Source organism: Typha angustifolia, chromosome 13, assembly GCF_048772165.1.
Source record: "Typha angustifolia cultivar Huaian chromosome 13, ASM4877216v1, whole genome shotgun sequence".
NCBI classification, from domain to species: domain Eukaryota; kingdom Viridiplantae; phylum Streptophyta; class Magnoliopsida; order Poales; family Typhaceae; genus Typha; species Typha angustifolia.
In genome coordinates, this window is record NC_133251.1 from 12246816 (window position 1) to 12268683 (window position 21868).

The window sequence follows — 21868 nt, forward strand, 5'->3', positions numbered from 1 at the left end:
ATCATTATATGCCCGGGAACATGTTCATGGGTTCGTCTTCTCCTTCTCCCTCCTCGAGCCGTTAAGTAGAGCGTAGATCGTTCGCCTCGCTTTTCGAGACCAACTCCTAGTCCTATTATTCTTCTATCCTTTGGCTTTCTTTTATCTCCATTTTCGTCTCTTTCTCCTCTCTCTAGTTCTTGTAGGAAGTCCTATTCAGCACTCTCTCGCCATGAGCTTCTCTAGTTCGGAAGAGGGTGATCAGACTGTGATTCCAATCATGATTGTTGACACCAATTTGTAGTTATCTGCTTTTGCGATTGCTAATAGAAGCATAAATTTCTTCTTGCACGCATGATTGACTTGCAAAGCTGTCGCTTGGCCTTTCAGACATCGTCACTTAGTTTCAACGTATTGTAGGTTAATCATGGTAAAATGTTCAGCATTAGCCTTGACCCGTCTCTTATTGCTTAGATTAGCATCATTCGCAATACGCATCTCGAGTCTTTTCCTTTTAACTACGCTTGCTAATCTGTGATCATGAAGCCTTTGGCTGCAAGCTTAATTCTGACTTCAATTTTTGGTCAAGCTTGTCCGATCCAAATATGGCTCCCTCCACCCTTGGTCCCCAAAGATTACTAGATTAGGATGAAACCAGCTTGGAATTGGCGGCTCATACCAAGGTCATAGGGAAGATCAGGAAGGGCCTTCTGAAGCTAGTCCTGGAAAAATATTAATGAACCTCCTCATTGACCAACGGATCTGCGAGCTAAGAAAGGTGGTTGAATTAATTGTAGATAGATCCTAATTGCCTATGAAATTAAACTCTTCCTCTAGAAACTCTGTTGGAATAAACTCCCAACTAAGATCAGTGAATGGCAATGGCAGAGGTGGTCGCTCGAAAAGAAGCTCTTCTAGCCTCGCATCAGTTGAGGGGCATGTCATTTCTCGTCAAATGTGATTCCCTTCTGCTGGTTAATGCCTTGAATGACGTCCACAAAGCTTCCTGGTCCATACCCTCCATCCTTTTAAAATAATAAAAACTATCGTTATCTCCTCATTTTCTCTTCTTTGATCTCTCATGTTCATTACGAAGCCGACAAAGGGATCGTATAATATCGGTTATGATTGTATTTGGGACAGGATCTTTTTGACTCTACTTTACAAATTTTAGCCTTAGATATTAATGAAATATTTTATAACGCTCACAGTATATATATATATATATATATATATTTTTTTTTTTTTTTAATTTTATAGATTTTTATAAATCTTATTTTATATTATATTTATTTTATGATTCATATTTTGTTTTTAAGAATTTTATAATTCAACCTTCTTATTTTCCCTAATAATTCTCATTTAATAGCTTGAGTTAATTTAGACATTACTAACAAAAGAATATTTTATTATAATACATAAAATAATTTATAAATACCTAGAGGAAGAAGAGTGGAGGGAAAAAGATGAGGAAAGATGATAGCTGCGGCAACTAGGATGACAGTGGAGGAGATAGGTGGGAAAGATAGTGAAGGGATATAAAAAATAAGAGAAAATAGTGAAAGTACTTGATCGAAATTAATTAATCAAAATAATATCAGTATATTAAATAAAAATTATAGAGTAAAATCAGGGATCGGATTAAAATTCTCAAAGATAGAATGTGAATGAATAAGTAAAATATTGGGTATTGTTCGTAAAAAAATCTTAATTTTTTTAAGAAAATATGCATGTCTGTATCATGATCGTGGATAGAACTTAGAAGCGCTGTAATGTCTATATCATGATTCCCCTTATCATGATGTCAACCTGGAAGGATCTTCTTACCACCATCTCTAACGGATAATACCAATTGAAAATTTTCAGATAACGTAGGCGAAAATTAAGAGGAGTGGGTACAGAGAAATAGAGCAAGGATTTCTCCTCTCCTCCCCTTACTCCTATGGACAGTCCACTCTCACCCTGCAAAGCAAAGCTCTCATCTCTGAATCTCTTCATCAAACACATAAGCCCACCTCAAATTCCCTCCAAATCAATCCAAGCTACCTTTTATTTCGCTCAAAACTGCTCTCCCAACCCTTCAAAACAGCCCCCTCCGAAACCCCACAGGAGCATTGATCGCCAGTTGAACCATCTTTGCCGCAATGGGAAGCTCCAAGAAGCCATCTTTGCTCTGGAGCAGGTGCCTAGAGCAAGAGCCAGGACTTACATTTCCTTGTTGCAATCTTGCATTGACACGGACTCGATTGAGCAAGGGAGGAGGCTCCACTCTTCTATTGCATCAGTGGAAGAGACGAATCCATTCGTCGAGACTAAATTGGTCAGCATGTATGCAAAATGCGGGAGCTTGGAAGATGCCCGCAGAGTCTTTGATGGAATGCGTGAAAGAAACCTCTTCACATGGTCGGCGTTGATCGGTGGCTGCGCTAGGGAACAGAGATGGGAGGAGATTGTTGACCTTTTCTTCCATATGATGCATGAGGGAGTGGTGCCTGATAGATTCTTGCTCACGAAAATACTGCAGTCGTGTGCGAAGACAAGTGATGTGGAGACGGGGAAATTGTTGCATTCTTTTGCAGTCAGGCGGGGTTTTCTAGGCCCATCTGAGGAGAACCATGTTAGCAATTCGATATTGGCGATGTATGCAAAGAGTGGTGAATTGAGCAGTGCGAAGAGATTTTTCCTTAAAATGGGTATCAAGGATGTTGTGTCATGGAATTTGATAATCTGGGCCCATTGCCAATACAATGAGAGGAATGAAGCTCTACGGCTTTTTGATCTGATGAGAGTTGGTGGAGTTGAACCAGGTGTTGTCACATGGAATATATTGATAACGAGCTACAGTAAATTGGGTGATCTGACAGTTGCAATGGAACTCATGAACCAGATGGAGAATTCTGGAATTGCTCCGGATGTCTTCACCTGGACTAGCATGATATCTGGATTTGCTCAAAATAAGAGGGAGAGTGAAGCGCTCAAACTATTTCAAAAGATGCGGCTCTCTGGATTAGAACCAAATGGCGTAACTATTGCAATGGCAATTTCAGCTTGCGCATCTTTAAAATATTTGATTGGAGGAATGGAGCTCCATTCATATGCTGTTAAAATGGGAAACGCAGAGAGTGTCTTGGTGGGTAATTCTTTGATTGACATGTATGCAAAATGTGGGATACTAGAAAATGCTCAGGGGGTCTTTGAGAAAATTGGAGAGAAAGATGTTTTCTCATGGAATTCAATGATTGGAGGTTATACACAAATTGGATATTGTGGTAAAGCCTATGAACTCTTCTCTAAGATGGAGAGCTTAGGCGTCCGGCGAAATGTTGTAACTTGGAATGTGATGATTTCTGGGTACATCAAGAATGGGGATGAGGACCAAGCCATGGAACTCTTTCGGAGGATGGAAGCAGATGGAGTTAAGAGGAATACAGCTTCATGGAATACTCTTATAGCTGGTTCACAGCAGAATGGTCGTGTGAACAAAGCCCTAAGGTTATTCCGGCAGATGCAGTTGGTTTCTATGAGGCCCAACTCTGTTACTATTTTAAGCATTATTCCAGCTTGCGGGAATCTAATAGCAGCATGGAAAGTGAGGGAAATCCATGCTTGCATTCTTCGCAATGGTTTGCAAAATGATGTCTCCATTGCAAATGCTCTCATTGATACTTATGCAAAATCTGGTAATATAATCAGTGCCCAAGCAGTATTTGATGCCCTTCAATCGAGGGATCTCATCTCGTGGAACTCAATTATTGCAGCTTGTGTTCTGCATGGATATTCTTCCCTTGCACAAGAGCTATTTCATCAGATGAAACAAGAATGCATACAACCAGACCATGCGACTTTTGCTAGTATGATCAATGCCTATAGTCTTGATGGAATGGTGGCTGAAGGAAGGGATCTGTTCTCTATTATGATTACAGAGTACCAGCTAATTCCAGCCTTGGAACATTATACCAGAATGGTTGATCTTTACGGTCGGTCTGGTAGACTCAGAGAAGCATTTGATCTCATCGAGAACATGCCAATTACACCGGACTCCACAGTTTGGGATGCATTTTTTACGGCAGCCAGAATCTATGGAAATAGTAGGTTAGCACACCTTGCAGCAGAAAACCTGTTTAAACTTGAGCCAAAAGATCCTATAATTCGCAGGCTACATGTAAATGTAGGTGATATGTCACAGGTGAGAAAGCCTAAGAAAGAGAGAAAGCTTGATGATTCTCATGGTTGCTGTTGGATAGAAGTTAGAAACAAGGTTTATTCTTTCTTAACAGGCGTTAATGTCGACGTAGAAACTGCAGTTTCTGAACTTCAGGTAGTGACAGCTGATCCTAAGTTAATGTTGCCTGTGGCCTGTGATTCTTGGCTTGAATTTGAGGAAGATAAGGAAGAAGTTGCTGGCATCCATAGTGAGAAGTTGGCGATTGCTTTTGGGATTATTAATTCTCCTAGCTTTAGAAGCATGCATCTAATCAAAAGTGTAAGAATATGCTCGCACTGCCACACCTTTGCCAAGTCTGTCTCAAAGCTACATAGACGGGAAATACTGATAAAGGATCCAAAATGCTTGCACCGCTTCAAAGATGGAAAATGTTCTTGTAGAGACTTTTGGTGACTAGAAGACAGTAACTGGGAATTCGATCAACAGGGAAGGTACAAAATCAAAGAGTCAAATAATCTGAAAGACAAATAAATAGATGGATTTGATATTCGGACGTATCCAGACATCTTCTTGTGTAAGTTAATTTTTGTAGACAACAGCATGGCGGAAGCACTACTCATATTTCTCACATTATTCTTGAGATTGTGTATAGTTCCTTGTATATTCGATTGATACAAGATTAGATGAAGTACTCTCAAACATCTGTGTAAATTTCTTGACTCAATGCTATTTATGAGACCTGTGGCCTCAGAATAACATGTGTATATATATATATATTTCTTCTTCCATTTGCTATTTGAATACATCATTAGTTTGTTTATCCCTGGTAAAGGTGTGCCAGTTGGTATAACCTCCCTGGGTGGACCTTGGTGCACGAGGTTGCATGAGGAAGACTTAGAAGCATTCATTCATAGGTTGGTTTAAGCCTTGAGCAGAAGGTAGACAAACTGATTGTTTCATTTCCAGTCATTTCGTTTCTGCGAAAGAAGAATATAAATCGTAAATGTAAAGGCCCCTCTAAGCTGCTTATCTGATGCTACTATCATCTTTGGCAGCCTTGGATCAAGTGGAGACTCACCCATCCTTCCAGTTTAAGTGCAAATAGTTGTTCAAGGGCCTTGAGTTATTCAACTTGATAAGAATAAATAGGCAGTTTATCCCTCTAATCGTGCAATTGATGAGAGAGAACTTTAGGAATACTACTCGACTTATCTTGAAATTGGACAGGTTGGAATAAGTCGTTTCCGTATTCAAATGCATACTATCAATTGCTTGGGTTTTTGTCTCCTCCCACAGTTCGTGAATTGATTGGCAGGCATTGGATCCGTCATGTGGTTCTCTCCTACTATTCCCCTGAATATTAACGAAGGGAAAGGTTCTTGCCTGTACTTTAATTGGTTGTCGTCCTGGAATACTTCCAATATTTTTGCACTTTGTCACAAAGGGTAGATCATGGGGAAATCATAAAACTGCATGCTTATTCTCAAACTTCTTCTGTTCTCCTAAAACTCACGATGCAACTAAGCAGAAGTACGTATGTATGTCAATAAAATACAATATATTTCAGCACGAGAGACTAATGGCATCATCACAAAGAGAAATCTAGGAATCACTTGTGGTACAGTGCACCTAGGCACAATGATTTTGAATGCAAGGATTCAAAGCATTTATTAAAAGCAACATATATGAAGAGACTTCAGAACATGGATGCCAATGGATAGAAAAGAAGAAAGGTACAACATCACCATTTACTGATCTAGAAAGTTTTTGCAAGGACGCATCCAAGAAAATACACATCAATCTTCCAAGGATTCTTGATTCTTTTATTTGTGCAAGCTAAACAGCACCATTTGAGAAAGAAGGATGCTGCTATCCATTTAGAGCCATGTGAGAAAATTGATGTTCTTTTATAAGGGGATAAAAACCTATCGTGGCTGAGGGAGTGAGAATTCCTCTTCTTCTAAGGTCTAGCAGTCTTGTCCAAAGTGCGACCTTTTTTACGATGCACAAGGATACACTTAAAATTGAATTCGCCTCGAAACAAAGGTGTAGCTGCACTTTCATTAATAGAAGCAAGGATGCATTATATATATGAACGGTAGGTACCTGCCTACAAAAGAAGAAAAGATTAGGTCAATTCATTATAAAACAAGTTTCATAAACTAGCATGTCAAATAAGTGAAAGAAACTATTTAAGAAAATTAAAATAAAACCAATAACATTGATGTTACCCTTTACTCCTTGAGGATGACATGGAAAAGAGAAGTATAAATCTACATTGAAGTAAGCAAATCTCTCATCTCTGCCATGGAAGGGATGGTCTCACTTGGGTATATTTTTGCTACCAGTTTAACAAAGCTTCCATACTTGTCTAAAAACTCTTTCTGCAGTAACCAAGATGAGAAACATGAATTAGTTTCTACAATGGCCAACATTCAGAACAATATTTTCAAAAATCTACTTCCTTTAATTGAGATATAGAAAGCATTCTCGCAGCCCCTCCAATTCACTTAAAGCCCACCGAGACTTGGTCACGGAAGAAAGGATAAATGCATCCTGAAGCTATCTAAGAAAGCTCCTCCCAAATACCAATTAACCTCTTATTGCACAATTTTAACAAATTTTTAACTCCTATACATTCGAAGAATTACAGTTGCATATTGCTACATTCAGGTTGTTTAATTCTCTTAACTAGTTTCCTATTAGAAGATGACATAACAAACCTTGCATTTATCCCATAAGGAGGGTAACAACTCTTCTGCAGTTAAATTTTTCTGCAATTTCTTATACATGGCATTGATGGTCTTGTCAAGCTGTCAGAGACAAAAGAAAAGAAATGGTTACAGGTACACTAATGACATAAAAGTGATGTTAATAATACGTAATAGTTCACTGATATACCCCTGATAAGCTAGATTTTAACATCTTCCGGAGGTCCATCTTAGACATTCCAATTTGGAAGGGAATCTGTATGTTCAAGCAGTAGACATCTTCAGCCACGCAGTATGCATGAGTAGAGCTTCACTTCAATTAATGTTCAAGGAACCTAAACTGGATATAAAAATCTCCAAAACTAAAGATCTATTGCTGGAAACAAAGATGATCAAACATCTACATGTCCACAAATGGTATTGCATTATAAATCTAAGTAGCTCAATTAGTTTCTAACTTTCTATCTTATTACTGGCACAGTATCATTATCACTGCTTCACATGATAATTGAGACCTTAATTTGCTCTACTTCTAGTATACTCCCAATTGTGGAAGGAAGTAAAGTAACATACGGAAGGATGAATACTGCCCTGAGAAGATCCCAGGGAGGGTCAATGATCATATTTTAAGGCAAGAGGGGTAGGGTTTGAAGTCTTGAACACAAAATACAAGAATCCGAACATACTAAATTACTAATAGGACGTGAGCCCAATTCAATGATTTACTCACCTCCTCAGGCGTGATTGTGTACATTAACTCCTCAATTCTCCGTGCAAACTGGAATAACTTTTCAAAGTGCTGCAAGAAATAAAACTGTAGATAAGAAAACAAACATATACATAATTATAGGTCATCTAGAAAATTTACACCATTGGACCATTGCTAATAGAACTAAAGCATTTATAAAAAGGATTACTTGCTTTGTTATTCTAGTGCAAAGGCATTCAGTAAAAAAACCATACTAATTACACGTTCTATGATTGTTGTTGAGTGGGTATACATGTTCACTTTTTATGCATAAGTAAGACCCATAGAGACCAACAAAATGTCCCTCATTTCCACATCTTCCACATTCTATATCTTGATCATTTTCCTCTCTATATTATATTTATCTGCATATGTAAGGATCGCTTCATGGTTTCCAGTAACTAAGTTTCACTGGTGGAGATCTCCAATAACTAAGATGTCCCATCATAAGATGTGAATTTTAGATGCTCTACGTCACTATATAGGGTGCAGGCTATCGCCTAAGATGTGCAATCATAAGATCTGATTGAATAATTGGACGGCCTATAATTGGTTTTGGACCATTAAGTCCAATATGAAAAGATTAGTGAACTTTGAAGATTATGTCCAATATGAAAAGATTAGTGAACTGTGCAGTCCAACTAATATAGTAATATGTACATATGTATTCATGGATGCATGTAGCTGTGCCTACCCACTTTTAAGGCTCCCATAAGGTAATTTAATAATCAAGGGGATTTTTACATAATTTCCACTAAAAACTTTCAAAAACTTCATAATTACTACTACATTCTTCAAAATATCATGATTGTCACCGATCATTGTGCATTTGTGCTCCTTCAAAACATAGTTAAAACATAATTAAAACAAAACTTAGATTATAAAAAAGTCCATTTTGCCCTTAAATAAAATTGTATAAAATAGTATAAAAGCTATCCAACATCATTTACCTAATATCATAGTACAAGAAAAATATCATCTTTTATGCAAGACAAAAATCGATGATAAATATTTTACACAACATGAAAAGGGTATTTGAGTCATTTACATGTGTTTTATAACTTAAAAGATAATCTGGTAGATATATTCCTTTAAATCTAACCATAGGCAAATTCTAAAGGAGTTAAACGATTTTAGTAGCAATTATAATATTTCAAAGAATATAATGGCAATTGATATTTTGAAAGTTTTTAGTGAAAATTATGTAAAAAAAAACCCAAAATCAAGTAAATAGAAAAAATTATTTATTAGGATAAGATTTGATGGAGAGATAGAGATAACACAAAAAGTACCTACAATGTAAATGACCATATTGATGTGGCGCAAGCAAGCTTGTTCGTAGGATTCACTAGCTTGATGGTAAAACTTGGCAAGTGTTGACACAACATTGGCTAAATCATAGAGACTGCAACAAAGTAAACAATGTGCACCAATCCAGCTTGCATTAGGCTACTTTTTTTCAGATTAAATATATAATCTCAGTCAAACTGTAAAAAACAATACAACATCAAAAAGACTGCATAAGGATAAAAAGTAAAAAGTCTATAATAACCAACTCACGTCCTAATGTCCTATTTATTTATAAACACCATAGAAGATACTGCATTTAAATTTCTTATCACCTGTTCTGGAAAGCGGCGTAGTTCTCCAGAAGTACAATATCAGCATACTTTGGATCCAACTGTGCAATCCTCTCCAATGTTACAAACATTATGCTGACCTAAATTCAGTGTATCAAACTATTATTACCCCAGAGTAGTAAGAAAATTACTTTAGCCAGAGGTCAGCAAGAAATACATGGTTAGATCTCATCTTAAAATTTTCCGAAATTGAGAGAGCCTGGTTTTCAAGCTGATATTAAGTTTCAACGAGATGTAGTAAACATAGTTTGTCCTTTCTTTCTAAGAAAAAGAAAGGAAAATTTTTGATATGAAGTGTTGAGTGCTAAACTAGTAAACTGTGCAAAGCATACTCACAATCTTTGTATATGCCTGGTCAACCAAATCTCTGGAATGCCCTTGGATATATTGCTCCATACGTGTAGCAAGGGCAGCAAACCTATATAAAGAAAAGGGAACCAGATTTATCTTATAGAAATTCCAAATTAAGGATAACGCATAAATCAGGATTAAAATGAACAAGGAGCATATAGATTATAGAGTCATCAGTGAACTTTACACAACATATAAAAGGAAAATCTAGGTTTAAAGGTTCAGAATTACTGGTCCTCTTTGAGGAGCTCAACATTCCAAGGTTATTATAGTAATTATTGTGAAGAACTCCAGGTCCCTCTCATTTTCTTATTCCTTTGCTCTTCTTAATCGATTATCAACCAACTGAAATTACAGTACTAAGGGCACATGGATGATGGGTATTTAGCGGTAGCCATACTCAAACACTTCACCCACCAAAAGAAAAAAAAAATTAACAGGAAGACATTTGAACACCTTGGAATATATGGTAGAACTCCCATCTGCCGCACATTGCGTTCATATTTTTCAATCTGATAACAAGCATCATCAACAAACTACAATAATAAGAAAAAAGAAAGGTCAGTGAGATGTTTGATATAATTTAATTTCCAAGTGAAGGGACCGTTGCTATATATGACCATACCCTGCTGAAAAGCATTGAGATTCTGGTCTCTAAGTCATCAAGCAACACATGCACAAATCCTGCAACATCAGCTTTCTGACCAGAAAGGTAGCGTTCTGTAACCCCATGCATCGATATGCAACACAAAGAATCAATCTTGCATGCCCAATCCACTACTGAATAGAAGTCCTCCTGAAATAGGAAGCAGTAAAATAAGCAAGTCTAGCCATCTTTTCCCCATAGGAATCTTTATGACAATCTATTATATAACTCTACTTCTTTATAAAGTGGCTTACAAGATGTAATATCATCACAATATGCATATATATAGTATTGCTTTAAGAGAGACCAGATTCATTTGTATTAAAATAGTTTGTGCGGAAGAAACATTTTACGTCTTCCTTTTAAAAGTGGATGAAAACAACTTTTAAGAATGCTTTAAAAAGTTAAAGGGTATCATACTTATATCATTAACAACAGGTTTTGGCATCTCAATAACAAAGCAAATGCTTTGGAATAGCTTAAAATTGAAGTCTATTCACCAAATAACGAAATAAACTATCTCAAATAAGTCAATTTTACACAGTTAAGGACTACATGAGATTTTCTGTCATGAAGAATACCAAAGAGTCCTATAGAGGTTTCAATTAACAAAAAAAGTTCTTGAACCAAAGGAAAAACCCAACAAAGGGTATCCAAACTGAAGTTTTAGATGTGTCTAACAGCTCTCAACCATAAATTTTTTCAGCTAAAATTTTCATCTTTGTTTCTAAAATTCCATAGAAAATCTTCATGAAATGAGTATTCTCCATCCATGATAAATTTACTTTAGCAACAAAATAATCTGAAGAGAAAAGATTAATATAATGGGAATACTTGACGGGCAAGCATAATAAAGTTGCAAACTTTCATAATTACCTCAATGTACAGATGTCATGTCCTGTGAAGATGCTTAATGACATAGATTGACACTAGAAGTATGAAACGCAGGCCATAAATACTCTACCTGGATTCCGTCAAGCAACTCTTGAAGACATTCATTCAAAATTGCTAACTCACTTGTGTTATTACCTAGTTAAAGCAGTTAAAGAGTTCTCCATTAGTTCATGCATGCAATGTATATAAGAAAAGTGAACGCCAGAACACTGATACAATATCTGAGTTTGACATCATTCCAAGACCTTCTGTATTGCTCTGAGTAGATCCAGTTGAGTCATTGCCAATAGGTCCAGTTTTCGCACAGCCAGCAGTGTCAGGTTGAGCAAATGCAGAAATTTCAAAGCACATAAAATGTGCAAAAAAAGAGCTCTACAAAAGAGCATTAAGTTCAGAGATGTAATCTACTCATTTATAGGCTTAGCATAGGATGCAACACACAAATAGATGAAACAACCTCATCTACAAGAAGAGGAATAAAGACAGTGAGCATCTTTGAGTATGCTTCAGAAGCCAAAGAAGTATCTGCATTGTTTGACGTCTGACTTGAACCTGGAGGACCTTCAAGCCAAACAGTAGAAATCCTTGACACTTTTGTAGTAGCACGAAGTTCATTAGCAAACTCACGGGCCTATGGAACAGAAACCAATTATTGTCACCTACTATGATGGAAAAGCACATTCATCTTTTATGCTTCTCTATTATTGTCATCTGATTCAAGAACCAACTTGTTAAGAGAATGGAGAGAATGACCTCTCGACGAAGTAGCAGGTTGAGAGAATGACAGTAAGCTTTCCTCAATGGACCCAGACAATTTCTGTCAAGACTCTGAGAGATGTTGTGATAAGTGAGAATGGAAAAGGCTAAGAACTTAATAGTTATACTCACACCTAAAAATTCTAGATAGAAGTATTAACCTTTATGTGCTGAAGAAGTCGTGCATAGATCCTGCACTTGTACCTTAGATCTGCATGATCAGGTCGCTTTAACTGTCCTCGCTGCATGGATTCAGAGATACAATCTCAACTTTGATTTAAGGCCAAACAAATGATGAAGCAATGGAATTACCTGAGAAAAATAACTCTTGTCGCTTATCATAAAATCAACCAAACTAGGAAAGTAATTCCTTAGAAATTCTGATGCTCGCCGAACAAATGTACACTTCAACAGTACAAATTCTGCCCGTTTTTCCTTAACCTGTACAGATTGAGTTAATAAATTCATCTCAATTACAGGTGCAAAGTAAATGTAACCAAAGGTAAATGCAGCAAGCTGCAACCTTGCTAACAGGAATATTGCAATGAATGGGTCATTTACTGTTTTATTAAGTGATTGTCAAATTGAGAACATAATAACTGATTTATTCTACAGTTGTAGATCAAACTTTTGTGAATGGCGATAGGAGACCTCAAAGTAAAAGGTAAACTTGAATGGAAAAGGACTGAAGGAGTTTACTTCTAGTTCTGATGCACATTTATCCTTGACATAATCCAGACATCAGACCTATGATTATAAGATTTAACCTGCCTATTTAATTTATCTCATATGAAAATAAATATTTAATTTTCATGTCAGTGATGAGAAATTGTTAACTTAAATTAGAAGAAATACATACAGCTCTTAATTTTGCGTAGCATGGATCCAAATTTGGCACTTCAAGATTTCTTATAGCACCAGTTAACCACTCACAAGCTTCAATGTTCTTAAGCATATTTGTTTCATCGAATGAACCTCCAGTGAGACCTGATTCATACTGTCATTCATCACATGGTACCAACAATCCCAGCATTAGCAAAACCGTCTGAACCAAGATGCATTATAAGAAGCAATGACATTTTTGTTTCTGGAGGACAAACCTCTGAAGGGATCTGTAAGCGCTCAAGTAATTTATCGAGTTCTTGAATAAGCACTTTGTTACTAACAGACTGCAACTCCAACTTATTGTTACGAGACTCTATCTGCAACGCAACCAGGAAATACATGCTCCACAATGATATAAAAGAGACTGAAACATTGACAGACATGGAACTAAATATCTTACCAGTTACTTGAAAATTTGCTTGCAACAAAGACAAGAGGCAGAAGGGAAATGTGGTGTGCAGAGAAAAGAACTAGCACTTTAATAGAATTGTGAGGTGGAACTAGAACTATTCACATTGATTCGTGAGAGCTAGGTTCCCTTTTTCCATTGCCTTCTGAAGAATTTGTATGAAATGGTGTAGGTGCCCTATATAGAAAAGATTAAAACCATTGTCCTCTGACTGGTTAAGCTTTTAGAGAAAATTGTGAGACCTTTCTCATCTTCATTTGCACAAGGACGGACTGCATGCATGATTTTCTATGTACAGGTATATAAGAAAGAGAGGAGGTATAGAGTGTAAAGGAAAATGAATAATGGGAAAAGAGGAATAGAGAGACCACATAGCATAAAGTTTTCCTTTACTGTCTAACTCATTCAATGTTTCTTAGTGCACTTGCTAGACATTTCTGATTCTTTTGGATAGTCTGTCAGGGTTCTAGAATAATGTCAGCTTCTCATGAGCACAATATGTTACTATAATAAATTTTGTACTCCCAGAATTTCCTGAAGCACATATGAATATACAATAGTCTTCTTATTTAGTTGCTTTCTCATTTTCTCCATCAAAGACAGGTCAGGATACGAGGTCAGGTTTAATGCTTTCATTATCCCCAAATCCCACTCTATCATAAATATTAAACAGAATCACATGTCAAGTAACATTCTCGGGTAATGTTGTTTTATAGATAAAATTAAATGAGAATTGGATGGATCAACTTATAACAAAGATGTGAGTCATGTGACATTTTCTTAAAGTATTGAGATTATCAAGTAACATACTGATTCAATATCTTCTCTCATATGCCTGAGCTTGACATTAAAGATACCTAGCCATTCATCCATATCTTCCACACATATACTAGCTGCTTCGAGACCTTGCAATACCTGCATGATTTGAAATTTTCAACAATTACAAGTAAGAAACTACCACTGGGTCTTCAGACTTCAGACTGTCGTAATATAAATTTAATAATCTTAGACAGATTTATTAGAAGTCTAGAACACCAAGTATAATTGTCGAATGCACATTAACTATGTGGAAGGAAGTTGGTATGAGCACTTTTGTCTGCCTTGGAGTTAAGTTGGGAGCTGAAGTAACAACTGTGGGAATTTGGTAAGGTTTTACTAATTGCACTTGTGCTAGAAAGTTATAGGCAGTAACTTCTGATAAAAGTACCTTCAGAGACCTGCATATCCACTATATTGCTAAGTAGACTCTCTAGCAGGCTCATTTGGAGACTGGAACATGCTGTCCAGAAATAATTTCCTTTAGATCTTAAATCCTATAGATTACAGTCTTTCTTCTCAGTTTTCAAAAGAAGAAAATCACAAAAGTAAAATAGCATCTGAGAAATGCAAGAGCATAATGATAGCAAAAAAAATTACTCAATATCTTTAGGATAGTAAGGCACTTCATTTCTTAGCCATCATTGCTATGAAGGCTGCACTCTCAAGATGCTAGATTTTCCTAATCCTTCTCAAGAACAGCCATGTAAAACTTGGATGAAGGTAGCCAAAGACATGTCAATCAGAAAATAAATCATCATGGTTTTTCAATAATTGTTAGAAAAAGACTAAAAGGGACCTCCTCTATTATAGGTTCACTTTCCAGAAGGGAATGGACATTTGCTGCTTCCAGAGCAAGAAGTTCCCGCTTCAATCTTTCAGAAAATGCCTCCGCTTCACCGATGCCTATGACGTACCTGCATCAATACAACAAGGTCATCAATCTTAATTTATCAAAAAACTAGGCACATTAAGGCTTCATTGACAACATAAAACAACAGTAATAGAACTATTAATAAGTAGAATTAGAACAACAGTTGATTTGGTTTATCAAGAATAGTAATATCATAATCTGAAATGAGGAAAAGATGATCACGAAAATATAGATTATAGAGTATCGATATTAAATTACTCATATCATAGAAACAGAAAGCACAATACTGCAAGTCCTAATGACCCTCATAATCAAAATCATGAGAAAAGACGGGTAACAATTCGCAATATCCAAGTCCAACATGTCTTGGATAGTATAGTACTTCGTGCTCCCCTCATAGTTTATCTATTTATTCTAAATCTTATTATCACTATACATATTGGTGCTATGCATAAATAGGCATACATACATACTTTATCATGATGTCTCAATCATCTGTATATGAACAAGCATTGCAAATGGTGTGGTATTTGCTTAGATTATCTAAGTGTACTTGTTGTGAACTAGCTCAGAGCTAGTTGGTCTTGTCGAGTCATGAACTCACTTGGTGGGTTAGTCTAATTGAGTTGAGTCTAATCTAGGTTTGTTTAGAGGCAAGTCACTTAAAATGGGTAGTCATTATAAATGAGGTATGGTGAGCACCCCAAAGAGAAATCAAGGAACACTTACCCTAATTTTCCTCTCTCTCTCTCTCTCTCTTAGTCCATCCACAGTTAGCGGCACTCTTACCCAGACCACCATCAGCTGAATCCCTCTTCTTCTACTCGCATTAGCTACCTCCATTGCAGCTTATAACCCACTGCACTCCACCTTCCACTGCAGCTCACCATCAACCACCAAATCACCTCCACCTCCAGTAGCAACCCGCTACCAACTCACCAGCAGCCCACAACACTTCATCTCCTCAATCGAGCCCACCATTTCCCTTCCATCATAGCCTCTACTAGCTCACCACTCCCCATCAGTCGAGCTCACTACTACAGTCCCCACCGTCGTGCACATTTGTAATATCAGAGTCGTCTATCCTCGACCATGACTACCACACGAGCGACGACGAGTAGACGAGCTGCTGCCGAGACGCCGGCAGACAAAGAACCTCCGACCACCACCAACGTCATTGCCTCGGTAGGGGCCGAAGCCTTCTTGAGTGCATCGAGCACACTGCTGGCGGGAGGAGTGCCGCAATAAGAACTTTGTTGTGAACCAGCCCAGAACTGGTTGGTGTGGTAGAGTTATGGTTGGGTTAGTCGGGTTATGAACTCACTTGGTGAGGTGGTTTAGTTGGTTGAGTCTAGTACAACGTTACGTGGAAGGCAAGTCACCTAAAATTGGATAGCCATAAATAAATGAGGTGTGATACGCACCCCAAGTTATGAAGGAAAACTATCCTAACTTTCTTACTCTCTCTCTCTCTCACTCTCCCCAAAAGATCATCTCACAATAGTTGACGACACACCCTTTAGTTGCCGTCTTTCCCCTAGCTCCTCTACTCTCCCTCCTCCCCTCATCTCAGATGCTCCCCTTTACCACCCCATCAAGCTAATACCCTATCCTATCTCCCTCCAAGTCTCCCCCATCACTCTCCAATCAAACCCTGTTCAACCTCAAGCCCCGACCTGCGGTCATCTTCCTCATTTCAACCCTTACCATATCCCACCTCAACTCGGCCTTGTCGAGCGTAGAGCTCACTGTACCAGCTCGTAACAACCTCGACCACCATAGTGGTATCAAAGTCACTCCCTCCTCTGCCATGACCATCACACAAGCAATGGCGAGTAGGAGAGCCGCTGCCAAGGGGCCGGCGGACGGGGAGCTCCTGACCACCTCCATCGCAACTATGACAATGGAGGCCTAGGCCTTCTCAAGTGTGCCGAGCACACCGCAAGCGGGAAGAACTCCACCACCTGAATTGCTCATGTCTCTTCTTCTGCAAAAGCTGCTGGACCTGCGAGAGAAATCTCAGGATGAGATGAAAGGTCTAAGAGCTGATTTAAAAGCCTTGGTGCTCGGCCGAGCCCACCATTTCCCTTCCATCACAGCCTCCACCAGCTCACCACTCTCCATCGACCGAGCTCACTATTCTAGTTCCCACTGCCGTGCACATTAGTACCTTTCTAATCTATAGTACTTTTGCATAGGGCTTCAATCACACCTTGTTCCAAAGATTAAATTACCCCGTCATGCTAGCCAAGTGTGTGATAACATTCCTTACAGCTCAGTCATCAGCTAATTGTGCACATAGATATGGAAAACTGAGAAAAGAGCTAGTACCCAACAGACATAAGGCTTAAACATGTATTGTTCAACAAAGTCTAGATTACCCCATCACACTAGCCACAAGAGAGAGAGTATACGAGAGAAAATTTACAGAACATTCAGAAAGATGCAAAGCTTGAAAAGAACGTCAGATCCATTTTATTAGTTGCAAAAGCAGAGGATTTTCAGCAGACTGAAAGTTAACAAGTATTTCGTAGAGAGAATAAATTTCTGAAAAAGTGCAGTATTTAGCTAACATACGTCCCAAGAAGGGCCTCCATGTCCTCTTCTTCAGCTTGTGAAACAAGGTCTCTTTCAACATTAACTTGTGAATCATTTTCTGCCATAACAGATGTTTCGGGTCCATGTGTGGTGCTCACTTGATTACTTTTTGCAGGAGTATTTTCCTGAAATAGACTTAACATGGATTATGTTGATAGTAAGATACTTATACATAACTAAGATATTTGATGATCAAAGAACCATGAATTTGGAAGATATCTGAATGTTCAGTATTGCTTAGGTATGTACATGAACATTAACACTGTATAGACAAATAGAGAATGAAGTAATTAACAGTTTAACACAAGACAAGCAATCACCACTTTACTACGTCTTATACATGATGGACCATCATCATCAAGACATCAAATATGAGATTGTCTAGGATAAATCAGAATTGAAAAGCTTCATTCAACAACAGCATAACATGACTTAAAGTCTTATCTATCAGCACAGGATAATTCCACAAAAATGACCCAGTATGGAAGGAGTAAAAAGGCCTTTAAGATAATAACAAATTTCACAAGGACTTTTCTAAAGAAACATATCCAGGGCCAATAGGTGATAGGTAAAGCTAAAATTTCAAATCTGACTACCGGTAGGTTACAAGGATGAACCTAAGGGATCATATCTCATATAATTCCTTATAGTAAACTCTCAAATTTCATGAATTGAATGCCCTCCATTACGACATATAATTTATATTCCTCAAGCTTGTTACTTTAGTAAATATAGAGTTCAAACTCAGTAATATACTTACAGACTTCTTAATGCATGAAGTGTGCTTGATTTCCTCTTATTTCATCTCAAGTTCCCTAATAATGACCATAAGTGGCAGACTTAGAAGCAACTGGAACTTGATATAAATATAACAAGAGATTCAATGATCAAACAACAGCATACCACTAGTAATCAAGAATAGCATGTGCAAGAAACCCGCAACATGTCTTATTCTTATTAGGTCGTCATCAGAATATTATTTGTTTATCCTAAGATGCTTGGGCTAAGATAATTTAGTAATTCACTCACCACGAAAAGCATGCAAGATGATAAATCAAGTACATCTTGGCGTTAAAAGGTACTGATCAATTTTGTAAGGTTAAGCCATGCCATCATTTTGTGTTCTAGGCATTATTTCCTATATAAATGTCCCAAGTTTCTCAAGTTAATCTATTAGATAACTCTATTTAAATGTTAGTTCACTATAATCTCCGCACAGCTGTTTCCACATGGAACTTCAACTCTAAATTTTCTGCTAGGACATGAAAAACATATAATAAGAAACTAAGAGGTGCATCTCGAATAAGGATTGCTGAGTGCTGACCCTTTGCAACCGTAACTCATTGTAAGTACTAAATAATAATTGTGGGCAAGTGCAAGAAAGGCCAAAGAAGTCTGTTTAAATGTACCTTTGCCCAAAGAGCCATCTCGACAACATCTATACCAACAACTTTAGGGATACTGCCCAATATCTCCTTACACATGTTTAAAATGCACAAAAGCAGCCGGTTCCTTCAAGGGACGAGAACAAATGAAACCAGCAATTGAACTTTGCTAGAAATTACTAATGTGAATGCATGTTGATGACCTTTCTGTATTCACTATTATCACCTGTCATCTTTATTGCGCATCGTCCATTGAGGAGGGGCTACACTTTGGCTTCTGAGGTTATCAAATCCCTAAATGAAACAAAACAAGATAGAAAACACACGAGGTAATTAAACAAAATCTATATAGAAAAATAAATCAATTCTATTTCTCTTTTAATGATGAACCAGAACTACATGTCCTCACAAAAAGAAAACCAAGAGTTCTATAATGGAAGAGACTAGTATATACCAGCATAAATGTACACCCACTGGGATCATTTTGGATAACCTCCACTTTGGAAAGATGCTTCAGCTTATAAATTTTTGCTGGCTGTACATGCAACAAAAGGCATTGGTACAAAACAGTATCTGTGTCTACATTCTAATTATACTCAAAGATAACAGGTTGAAACAACTTTTCATGAAGATGACGAAATTTTAAGAATGTTAAAACCCACAAGGAAACAATTATGTTTTCCTCCTTTGCATGTGTAGCCGTGGAAGATATCATAATTTCCTATAAGAATTGTACGTGATGAAACTTCACTGGTTGATTGTGTATCAATGTCTAGATACATTAGATAATTTCAATATTTGCTTGATCATATTATTATGATGATAGCACTTAATTACCTCCAGAACTCCTCCACTAGAATATTTCAGAACTCGAAGGAAAGCTTTAGTCCTTGGACCTTTTGATTTGGCTGCATGAATAAAGTTCCGTTACTGTGCGTGCACTTACAGAACTTTCAAAGAAATTTTTCTACATTTCAGAAGCTTCTGAAGTAAACAAATCAATCGAACGGAGAGTACTCTGCATTCTAAGATATCAAGAAACGAGATGCACATTTATTAAACGAGATAAAAATTCTCGTTGAGAAAACGAGACTTCCCAATCTACATATATAGTTCTTTAATGAATCGTCTAAGTAAGAAATGCGTCGTTATGTAAAACGTTGTGAATTCATTCGGTGCGCATCTTGAACTAGAGAAAAGGAGAAACTGTTGTTTCATCAACAAACGACATTGAAAGCCCTTAAGAACAATTCCATGAACGCCCGACAACCAAAGAGGCATCCTTTATACGCTAGATGAGAAAAGCGAGGGGCATGCAGGAGAAGGGAGAAAAAGAAGAGGGAGAGGGATCGTACTGGTGAGGGCGAGGACCCTGGGTTTGGCCATCTGGCGTCCAAGTTTCCCGGCCTTGCCCCAAATGCCGCGGCTCTTGGCGACACGGATGCAGAGCGCCACCTTCTGCTTCCCGCCGCCGCCATCGATGGCCACCTCGCACGCCCGCTTCAGCTCGAGGTCGTCCGCGCTCGATCTCGCCATAACACTGCGCCAAGCGAGCGAGAGAGAAAAAACGGGAGAAGAACAACAAGATGACGGAGATTGGGAGTGGGAGAGATAGGAAAGACTCCTCCGCCATTCTTGCGCTTCACTATCGGAAGAAGAGATGAGATGCAATGGCGGAGCCACGTTCAAAGACTGCAAAATTGTAGGCAGAATGGTAGGAAACTTGTATAATTCTGCAATTACGCCGCTTGACCCCCGCTTAATCTCTCGTTAGCTCTAATGGTAATACTCGAGCCTCGAGGAATAGCAAACGTGGGCTTCTTCGCAAAAATGATACTTCCATCAAATAAAATTAAAAAAAAAACTATAGTGAAATATTTTGAATAATATTCCTATTAATAAAGTTACTGAAATTCCTATTTCAAATTAATTTTCTTAAAAAATTAGAAAACTCGATAAGAAGGTAGGATGCAATCTAATTCATCCCTCTCTAGTTCTATAAATTAATAGATTAATCTCAATTCTTATGTGTAAGTGTTCTCTCTCGTAGTATAAGAGGAAATAAATAATAATAAAAAAATGAGAAAAAAAAGAATGAGGGAAGAAAATGCCACAAAGGCATGTTTTTCCCAATCAAAAATCGGTCTCGCGTCATGCTCAGCCCAATAACCAAAGGCTCGACCTGGTTCCGGGCTGGGCCAAGACTGACCCGTAATCAACACCCTCGTCGACAGCCAACTAACAAACCACAGACCGCCATAGACGAAATGGGAAAGAGAAAGGATACCACGCCCGATGGTCAAAATAATCTTTTAAATAATAAATTGTATTTTAATTGTGGTTACTTATATAATAAGTTCGACCCAACCAACTATTAGATTCGGAATAGCTTCGGATTGGATCAGATACAGATAAAAAAATTCTATTAGATCCAAATCCGGATATGGATACTGAGTCTTTAAGTAAAATGTTCGGATCTGGATCCGAATAAGAATAATCTTTTATGAAAAAATTCGGATCCGGATATGGTATAGCTAATATTATCATATTCGGATCCGATAAGTTTAACAGCTTATATATAAACCCAACCCTGCTGCAACCCGCCCTCCCCATTCTCGGCTCGCCATCAACTTCTTCAACTCCTCCGTCATCACCTCTCCGGCCGCTCCGCCGCCATCACCGCTCCATCGCAGCGTCACCAAAATCCGCCTCCTCCCGTCCTCCCTCCTCGAGCTTGCCGTCACCAAGCTCCGCCTCATCCCGTCCTCCCTCCTCCCTCCTCCCTCCTCGAGCTCCGCTGGCGAAAGCGCTGTAGTTGCCGTCTTCAACTCCTAGTCTCCTACATTTATGCTCGGCAACTCCTCCTCCGACAAAATTCCCAAATCACCACCCTACCGTTGCCGTCTTCAACTCCTCCTCCGTGGCCATCACCTCTCCGGCTCTCCGCCGTGACCAAGCTCTGCGCCATCACCACTCCGTCGCCGTCACAAAACTCCACGGCCATCACCACT

General features: G+C 38.1%; 2 protein-coding genes across 6 annotated transcripts; one reads left to right on the plus strand and one right to left on the minus strand.

Moving 5' to 3' along the window:
* Positions 1 to 1825: 1825 nt before the first annotated feature.
* LOC140772806 (pentatricopeptide repeat-containing protein At1g19720) lies at positions 1826 to 4904 on the plus strand. The gene has a single exon (XM_073115000.1). It carries the CDS (start codon positions 1922 to 1924, stop codon positions 4595 to 4597), a length of 2676 nt encoding a protein of 891 aa, XP_072971101.1. The 5' UTR covers positions 1826 to 1921; the 3' UTR covers positions 4598 to 4904.
* An 827-nt stretch (positions 4905 to 5731) lies between these two features.
* Positions 5732 to 20650, minus strand: LOC140772821 (exocyst complex component SEC3A-like). Of its 5 annotated transcripts, none has more exons than XM_073115021.1 (26): positions 20213 to 20650; positions 19695 to 19765; positions 19312 to 19392; positions 19084 to 19151; positions 18882 to 18984; positions 17452 to 17597; positions 14800 to 14917; positions 13995 to 14099; positions 12991 to 13092; positions 12750 to 12887; positions 12203 to 12331; positions 12052 to 12132; positions 11888 to 11962; positions 11592 to 11765; positions 11380 to 11506; positions 11205 to 11269; positions 10220 to 10390; positions 10051 to 10130; positions 9580 to 9661; positions 9226 to 9323; positions 8900 to 9008; positions 7586 to 7654; positions 7046 to 7111; positions 6868 to 6957; positions 6376 to 6528; positions 5732 to 6250 (listed from the first exon to the last, which is right to left on the minus strand). In XM_073115021.1, exons 1-25 carry the CDS (start codon positions 20391 to 20393, stop codon positions 6418 to 6420), a joined length of 2640 nt encoding a protein of 879 aa, XP_072971122.1. In that variant the 5' UTR covers positions 20394 to 20650; the 3' UTR covers positions 5732 to 6250; positions 6376 to 6417. The 5 variants fall into 5 exon arrangements, 3 of the variants coding, with proteins under 3 accessions (XP_072971122.1, XP_072971121.1, XP_072971123.1); XM_073115020.1 differs by having other exon boundaries at positions 5732 to 6254; XM_073115022.1 differs by lacking the exons at positions 19312 to 19392; positions 19695 to 19765; positions 20213 to 20650 and having other exon boundaries at positions 5732 to 6254; positions 17452 to 17607; positions 19084 to 19150.
* Between the last annotated feature and the right edge of the window lie 1218 nt (positions 20651 to 21868).

Bases quoted from the DNA above. Each gene is read 5' to 3' on its own strand.
- LOC140772806 (XM_073115000.1), top strand. From the start codon at position 1,922: ATGGACAGTCCACTCTCACCCTGCAAAGCAAAGCTCTCATCTCTGAAT.
- LOC140772821 (XM_073115021.1), bottom strand. From the start codon at position 20,393: ATGGCGAGATCGAGCGCGGACGACCTCGAGCTGAAGCGGGCGTGCGAG. The intron at 12,133-12,202 runs GTAATTCCATTG...GAATCCATGCAG, and splicing joins ACAAGAGTTATTTTTCTCAG to CGAGGACAGTTAAAGCGACC. The intron at 10,391-11,204 runs GTAGAGTATTTA...TTCCTATTTCAG, and splicing joins AGTTGCTTGACGGAATCCAG to GAGGACTTCTATTCAGTAGT.